Source organism: Lolium rigidum, chromosome 2 (genome assembly GCF_022539505.1).
Source record: "Lolium rigidum isolate FL_2022 chromosome 2, APGP_CSIRO_Lrig_0.1, whole genome shotgun sequence".
Taxonomy (NCBI): Eukaryota; Viridiplantae; Streptophyta; class Magnoliopsida; order Poales; family Poaceae; genus Lolium; species Lolium rigidum.
In genome coordinates, this window is record NC_061509.1 from 186,370,943 (window position 1) to 186,379,743 (window position 8,801).

General features: G+C 45.6%; 1 protein-coding gene across 1 annotated transcript; it reads right to left on the reverse strand.

Annotated features, from left to right (window-relative positions):
- Positions 1 to 566: 566 nt before the first annotated feature.
- LOC124687836 lies at positions 567 to 1,241 on the reverse strand. Its single transcript, XM_047221573.1, has one exon. The coding sequence runs from the start codon at positions 1,132 to 1,134 to the stop codon at positions 673 to 675; it is 462 nt and encodes a 153-aa protein (XP_047077529.1). The 5' UTR covers positions 1,135 to 1,241; the 3' UTR covers positions 567 to 672.
- Between the last annotated feature and the right edge of the window lie 7,560 nt (positions 1,242 to 8,801).

The window sequence follows — 8,801 nt, forward strand, 5'->3', positions numbered from 1 at the left end:
TGCACATAACAATCTCCCAGCTGGCCAATCTGGGGTGGCACAAGCTCCGGCTGCATCTGCCGCCATCTACTCACCTGCCTATTTGCCTGCGGATGCACACCAGCAGGCAACTCATCCTCGGCATTACGCCGATGCTGCGCCTTACGCGGAAGCCCATGCCATGGCACGCCATCAGGTTGCGCGAGGTGGTACTGGATATGCTGGCTACTACCCAGGTGCAGATTATGGTCAGAATGACATCCCCCACTATCACAGGTTACCCTAATGGCGTCCCCTACTGTACTGGCTACCCAAGCAGGTTGTGATCAGAATGCCCTGTGCCTCTATCCTCCTGCCTAAGCTGCAAATGTTGGCACATTGATTAGGTGTTATACCGTAGGGTGCGATCACCCAAGTTACCTGGATTTTTTTTTTCAGATCAGATCGGATCGATGGATTGCAGATACATCATTATGTCTTGTGATACTGGATTATGCTTGAGCTTCATTTGTTCTATATTCCTACCGATGTTAATTTTGTCTGTTAAATCTAAATGCATGGAAATATGCTGTGCTTGACAACAGAACTATGGACACCTGTAATATGCTACATATGGCTGTGTAAATTGCATGGACACTGCCTAAGTTTTTGAGGTAAGTATGGAACAGAGGACAGTCAAGAAGAGAGTAGTAGCTATCTGCTTGATTCCTCGAACCTCCTGGACGACGACCGGTGGAACAGGCTCCTGAGGCTACGCCTGCCTTCCCTCGGCCGCTTCCCTCCTCCTCCTCCCCCACGCGTGGCGCCCTCGCCGGCGACGGCACGATGCGGCGGCGTGGCCGCGGCCTCGTCGATGATGGCGAGGCTGGACTCGATCTTCTGCGCGATGGTGACGAGCTCGTAGGTGTCCCACAGCGACTGCGCGAAGTCCCACGACCTCCTCCTCTGGGCGGCCGCGACGGCCGCCGCCGCCTCCAGCTTGAACCGGGACGGCCTGTATCGCGGGGCGCCCGCGCGGCGCGCGCCGCCCACGCCGTCGTCGTCCGCCGACGCGGTGCGCGACGGCCGCGGGTTGCCCGAGTGCGCGTACCACGCCTGCGCCACCGCCTTGAGCAGCTCCACGTCCACGTCGCCCGCCGAGGTCTTCATGCCCATGCCGACGACGGCGAGATCCGTGCGAGGGTGAGTGCGTCGGTTTTGTGTTCGGCGTTCGGCGGCGCACGAGTGGACGAGAGCGGTTAAGTTTTGCGCGGGTAACGTTTGCTCGGGCGGCGTGTCCGGGTACCAGGCTCACGTTACTGCATGAGGTGCAGGAAGTGATCTAGCGGTGGCCGCAACAATTCGTTTCTGACGTTGAGTAAGTACTTGCAACTTGTCATGCGATTTTTGTGGTGTGTGCGCGCAGCTGGGAAATAATCTCATCATTTTTCTACAGTAAGGCAATTGAATCACTTGGAACTGGTTTAAGAAGTGAGCCTAGCTCATTCGGTTAGGGAAGTGGATGTATAATCCAGCCACCCAGGTTTAAGTCATCACAGAAATTGAGTTCTTATTATTTAAAAAAGAAATCACTATAGGAACTTCCCCTACCGTATTCCTTTCAAAAAAAAGAGAGAGCGAAACTAGAAAAAAAAAACGAAAATGCAGTCGGAGATGCTTTTTCATTACATGTAGGAGTACAGACTACAGGAAGTTTCAGAGAAAGAAACAACACCTAGAACTGGCTAACAGGAACGGAGAAGGAAATTTCGGGGGGCAAATCAGCAAGGTTCTCTTGCTCTTTACAGCAAGTCAACTAGTGAAGTCGGCGTTATGGAGAGGATTAATCGCGCAAGAAGCAGGATATAGCATTGCACAAAAAGATGAGCAACACCACTATCTCTACAAGTTTCAGTTGCATGGATTTTTGAATAGCAGAAGTGAAAAACAATTCGTAGGTGCCGTTGCATTATTAATTAGTTACTACCACTATGAACATGGCCATTTTAGTACAATAAAAAAATCGACCCTACTCACGCCTCGGTCTCACGCTCTATGCCTAAATCCTGGCTCCGCCCCTGTCCCTTGGTATTGGGCCTCTAGTCTCCAGTATTCGGTCTGTTTTTTAGTGAATGTGGTAGTTCATTGATGTGCTAATGCTTACTGATGTGAATGTTGATGCATTGATGTTCTAATGCTTACGGATAAGAATGTGGTAGTTCATTGATGTGCTAATTCTTACTGATGTGAATGTTGCTGCATTTGTTGTTGATGTGCTGCTGCTTAGCTATGTTCGTCTCGTATTTTTCATGTGGGTGATCATACCACTGGGGTCCCTTGAGCTTTCTACTCGTTGATTCCCTGTTTGCACCGAGACGTCCCATGGTTTGGCTACCTAAGATATTCTGAGTTTGGGATCAACCGCTTGGTTGAGCTCGTGAATACTCCCTCCGTCCCAAAATGTAAGGCGTCTAAGGATTAGTAAAAAGTCAACATTTTTTAAGTTTGACCAAGTTTATACACAAAAATATGAATATTTACAATACTGAGCCAACATCTAGATTCACCATCAAGTATATATTCTTAATATGTCCATTCGATATTGTAGATGTAAATATATTTTTCTAAATATTTGGTCAAAGTTTTTAATGTTTGACTTTTGACCAATCCTTAGACGCCTTATATTTTGGGACGGAGGGAGTACATGCGATTGCTTTACCTGGGATTCAACGAGGCAGAGATGAAGAAGGTTGCTGCTGATGTTCTTGCATTCGCTGGCATACATGTACGCACTCTTCAGGTCTACAACCACAGAGGACCAAGTGAAATGTCATACGCAAGATCAAATCCGACCACACTCTCCAGTGGAGCGAAGATGGTTGTTGCTTCTATCTTGCTGATGAAGAGAGGTTGGAAGAGTACATGAAGGTAATAAGCTTCATTGAGTTCCTTCATTGATTTTACACTATGTCATTGTCATTCGTCCTAACACTTGTTTCTTTTGGATTGCAGCGCTACCCGAGGCATCGTGAGTATGTCAACACCTCGATTGTGAACTATGCTCAGATGAAGACAATCTTCACGCCTTGGTTTGTCTATAAGGCGCAGCTATACCATCCTAACTTGTTGGTCAGGGTACACAACTTCCTTGTAGACAATAAAGAAGAGTATACCGAGTACCGTGAGATGCAGCCATCGGAGAAGAACACCTGGCTTAGGACCTGCCTACGCAACCAGTTTGCTGATTAGTGCTTCTGCCTCCTTCTTCATCATCTACTGATTTTGAGAGGTGGTCTAGTATCCCTCCTTAGCTAGGACTGGCTTGAATCTGATCTCCAGTCTGTAATGATGAACTTGTTCTAGGTGGTATATACTAACCCCTCGTGTGATGAACATGTGATCATCACGAATTAATAATTGCTTTACTTGTGATGCATCGCCCAATAGGGTAACTAGTTGTTGTGTATTATCAATACCTTTTGATTGAACTGAATGTTGCTGCATTTGTTATTATTCAGTTGACACTACTGGGTAACCTCACCACCTTAAATAGAAGGGGTTACCATAATACGCTCATGTCTGCAACCAAATAAGGTGTGCGTTGCACCACAGGGTAGAAAGACGTATGTGCAGGCAATCAAACAATGTGGGATGTCTTCTCTATCCGGTATAGAAAATGGCTTCATAGGCTACCAAACAACAGGTCTTTTCTGGCCCGTGGCCCATCTGAAACACGCAGGTGGTTTTTTCTCTCTGGCGCAGTGGTGCAGAAACTCGGCCCAGACTACCAAACAAACCCAGCAAGACTCACGGCGTTGCGCTACTCATTTAGCTAGCTCACTGCTCTTTTTTTCCATGGTTGCATAGGGATAGAGGAAAGGGTAATGTGGTCTAAGAAAAATAAAAGTGACGACAGGGAGTAACAGAATGGACAGCGGTGTTGTATAAGGAAAGAAATTTACACCTATGGTTAAATAGGAAATAAAAACTTTTTCAGTGTTAAATAGGGAAAAGAAATTTGAGGTAGTGCCAAATAAAGAATTCTCTCTGAATGCTAAGTAGCAATACACTGTGGTATTCGGCCTGTTTCTGTAGTGGGCCATTTTTTTTTGACCGGGGTAGTGGGCCATTTATCGCCGCCAGTTCTAATAAAAGAGAAAAAAGAGTATTCTGAATTATGGGCCTGCCCCTGCGACGTCCCGTGCGCCGCCACTGTCCTGACGATTGACGACGGCGCCAGACTTCCATCCGTCTTCGAGGTACCCACCGAGCAATCCACAGCCCACACCACACCCACACCCCGGAGACAGCGCGCTCGTCTGCAGCGTGGATGGAACTGCCTGGGTTCGATGGGTGGCTGCCTCCAAGTTGTTCGACGAAATGTGGGTGCACAAGGTGCTCGCCGAGGAAGAGGCTAAGCGTTCTGCCACTGGAGGCCTCAGCTACAAACCTCCCTGAACACGTGTATCTTGTTCAGCTATTGCCATTGAAACACCAGGCTACAAACTAGAACATTTGTGTGCAGGCCAACAGAAACATCCAGAGTTGAAATGAGAATGGGTAGATTGACGAAAATGGCGCAAGAGAACTGCTACGCACTCTTGCAGATGCCTATGATAAAATTGATGTTGCATACGGTAACTTTCAGTAACCATTTCTTTCCATCGACATCACTTTTAGTTCTTGAAATTTACACATATCAGGTACTTAGCTCGTATGTTACTAGATATATACTTGCTGTTCTAGCTTCTAGCACATCAGCTATTTCATAAGAGAGAATACTATACTATCTACTATGGTGGCCATGTTGTATGTCGTGTGTTAATAGGTTATGCTCTCCTATGTGTAAAGCCCCTAGTCTATCTTGTAATGACAATTTTCAATAACTGAGCCAGGGTATATACGGGCCATTGTTATAACTATATTTTGATTTTTAAGACATTTACTTAGTAATAAACTGGCTAGGCTAGAATAACATCCATATTAATTTTTTAGTGAAGGGACTTTTCACATTTCCTGGATCTCAACTTCCACACTTATGAATAGAGAACTTCATAATGCCTGTTAGTGACCAACACAAGGATTGAACATTTGTGCGGCCGTGCACCCGGCAAGATTATAAAAAATTAAAAAAACAATTCACGAGTATCTTCCGCTGAAAAATACTGGTTTTTTGCTAGTATGTTCTCATGGTTTTTACACAAACATAGAGTTCTGGCCGAGACTATTCTAGAACATCTCATTATGTTTCAAACCTTTAACCAAGACAAAGCTGCAACTCTCTCTTTCTCTTCTATGGATGGTCCTCAGTAGGTTCCCTTTTGCACTGTAACTAGATCTGTATTTAAACCAAATATAGTTTGCTATCTTATATATCCTAATGAGAGTATGAGAGCACAATAATGTATATTGGATAAGAATCGAGCATGTCATTCTCATTTAATATCTAATATAGATGTTCACAGTAATATGCTGGTTTGGGTCTGACTGAATGCGTTATAGGCCTCTAGGGTGGTACTCTTCGGACTGGACCAATACTTAGTTGTGGATGAAGGAACTGAAGCTGCAGCGGTAAACTATTGGGAAGCAAGAAACTTTGCTCACGCAGACAACGGGGCAATGGCCTTGCTGCATTCTCATAAAGATGAACTTCCAGCCAAAAAGTTCTTAAAGAACATTTATGTACCTAAGTATAAATAGGAACGAAGAAAAAACTGAATAATTCGATAAACTCACAAATCTAAGTATACGAAACAGAACAGGGATCAGGTTCAGCATGTTTTCTCAAATGATACAAGACCCAGACACACTCCCAAAAAATAAATACATATGCAGGCAGCTAATACAACATTACAAAAAAATATCTAGAAGATAATTTCAGTGTGCAGTAGCTCTCATTTCCATCTCCAGACTCCGCAGGAAGCTCCAAGCCATGCCATCTTCGCTCTGTTTCCTGAACCAGTGCATCCTTACCGCCATGCCATCTTGCTCTGTTTCCTGAACCAGTGCATCCTTACCGCCATGCCTCTGAACCTTTCACCAAATTGGATCATTTGCGAGCTTTGTCAGGCAGAATACAAAGGAGAGATGTGCTGGGCGCGGGGTGGCTGTGTTGTGGAGAGCAAGTTAACATGACCTGGGGTCTAGCGCTAAGAACGAGATGGCTGTGGCAAATCCTGTAAGGTCCCTAACAAGCCTTGGCAAGGCCTGCCCTTGCCAGTTGATGATCGTGTCAGTGCCCTTTTCAACGCTTCCGTGAGATTTCACCTCGGCGACGGAAACAAAATCAAGTTCTGGGCGCATCCTTGGAGAGATGGGCAACGCCTAAAAAATTCAGAACCGGAGTTATACAGCCTGTGCACTCGGCAAAGATCTCACAGTTGCCCAGACCATGGATAATCAGCGTTGGACAAGGCATTTTAAGCAAGAGTTGACGAACAACTGCGCTCAATCGTGCAATCCAGCTTTGGGAACTTTCAAAAATTCCATTGTAAAGTTTGAAAAAATCCTAGACGTAGATAATGATGTATTCTATTAGCGCGTAAAATATCAATACAAAACTCGCAGTATTTTGGGCTACATAATTGGCAAAGTTGTGGAGTTATAGAAGTGAAAAATGGCAAAATTTTGAAAAAAAATCCTAGATGTAGACAGTGACGTATTCTATTAGTTCGTAAAATATCAATGCAAAATTCACTGTATTTAGGCTATGCAAATTGGCAAAGTTGTGGATTTAAAGAAGTGAAAAACGGCAAATTTTCAGATCCTTTAATCTGTCAGAGTTAGTTATTGTTTGTGTAGCTCACAATATATAGGATATTTTGCGTTGGAATTTTGCAGTCGGTGACGAGGGATCACCTCGGCAATGCCTACGGATTGTAGACTTGGGTTTCGGGAGAGAGCGACGATGGAGATTCCGGGAGCGAGATTAGGCATACGACGTACCCAGCTTCGGGTCCCCTCGGTGGAGGATCCCTACATGCTGCTAGCAATCCAGTATATGATCATAGATGTGTTTACAGGGTGCCGCCGTAGGCGGAGCTATGTTGTCTATCTGTTGTCCCCTCTATTTCGGGTGCTCTGGCTAGCTTTATATATGCAACCAGCATAGGATTTTACAAGAGTCCTAGTCGACTATTTCTTCGGGTTGCCTTGTTGGACCTTCTCCATATTTGGTCTCCTCCATATTGGGCCGAGCCAGGTATACTAATAATGGGTACCCGAAGGGTATGCCCATGTCAGTAGCCCCCGAGTTTATAGGGAAGTCGAAGACTTGCGTAGAAACTCCAAGCATAACCATCTCCGAAGTCAAAGAAAATACAAGGCGAGGTCCATGTCGAAGATCATGTGTAGCGTAGATAATGTCGACGATTCTCGAAGTTATTTTTCTATCGGGTGCGCGACCAGCGCTCCCGATGGGAGTAGCCCCCGAGTCTATGGGCAAGTGCTTGCACTTGGGCATAGACTCAAGTTGTACTACTCGATGAAGAATTTGACGGTACTTCTGGGCGCAGCCCCTCTTTTTATCGACTCCTGTTAGAGGACTTAATGAAATCCAGCACTCCCGATGGGAGTAGGCTCCACTCGAGTCGTAGAATCGAGTTGAGTCTACAAACCTTGATTGTCGTAGATGTTGTCAAAGTTATTTTCTATCGGGTGCGCGACCAGCGCTCCCGATGGGAGTAGCCCCCGAGGCTACAACCAAGTGTTTGCACTTGGGTGTAGGCTCAACTTGCTTGTAATTGACTCCACAATTTTTCCTCTTTCTTGTATCTTATCGGGAGGGTGAACAATACTCTCGATAAGAGTAGCCCCCGAGCCTATGAGCAGGTGCTTGCACCTAGGCATAGGCTCAAGTTGTACTACTCGATAAACAACTTGGCGCAGCCCCTCTTTTTATCGACTCCGGGCCATTGCTATTTTTATTTGACATCCATATCTATATTGTACAGGGATAATGGTAATTGGGGCTAGTTCATCTGACGGATCAGGTACTAGTTAACTGCTCTAGTGGCAATCCGCAAAACCTACTTCAAGATCACGTCCCTGGACATGATCCCGGGATACTGGTGTTAACTCGACAGGTGCCGCTTAAGGTCTTACCATTCTGTCGAGTCCCAGTCATGTTTTATCGGGTACCTAACGCATCCGTTAGGATTTTTCTTCGTATCTGTTGATACGGAAAAAAGTAGCAAACCGACGTCAGAGACGGTGCCACGCCGCTCAGAACGGATCCGGGGTCTTACCTTCGCGAGTTTTGCGGCATTCGGAGAATATTCGCGACTTTTAGCGCTCCGAGAATATATTGTCGAGTGCCTTGTTCGGCTGATGCAATGACCCATTTTACGGGCTCTTCTATATTTTTCTCGGGCGTGATGAGACAGCCGAATATATTGGATCCTTCTATATTGTCGGGTTCATCACCGATGCTCTTGCTCGGAAGAATATGACGAGTCAATGGACCCGAAGATTTGTCCATCTCTCTCTCTCTTTTTTTTTGGGTTCCTCCTTGATGAAAATTTCGTCGAGTTCTTTCTTGAAGAACAATTCTTCGGGTCCTCTTTGAGGACAATTCTTCGGGTCCTCCCTGAGGACAATTCTTCGGGACCTCCCTGAGGACAATTCTTCGGGTCGTCCCTGAGGACAATTTGTGGTGACCCGACATACCACTGCATGGTGTAGTATGCAAGTCTGATATAACACCAATGAAACACCGCTTCACTAGTATTATATCGCTCAGAGTGGTACAACAGAAAAATATGCGGGTGCAAGGCATGTCTATAGAATTACACACAGACTCTGTTACATAAGATCATCACAGCCTCCTACTTTACAATGAGGTA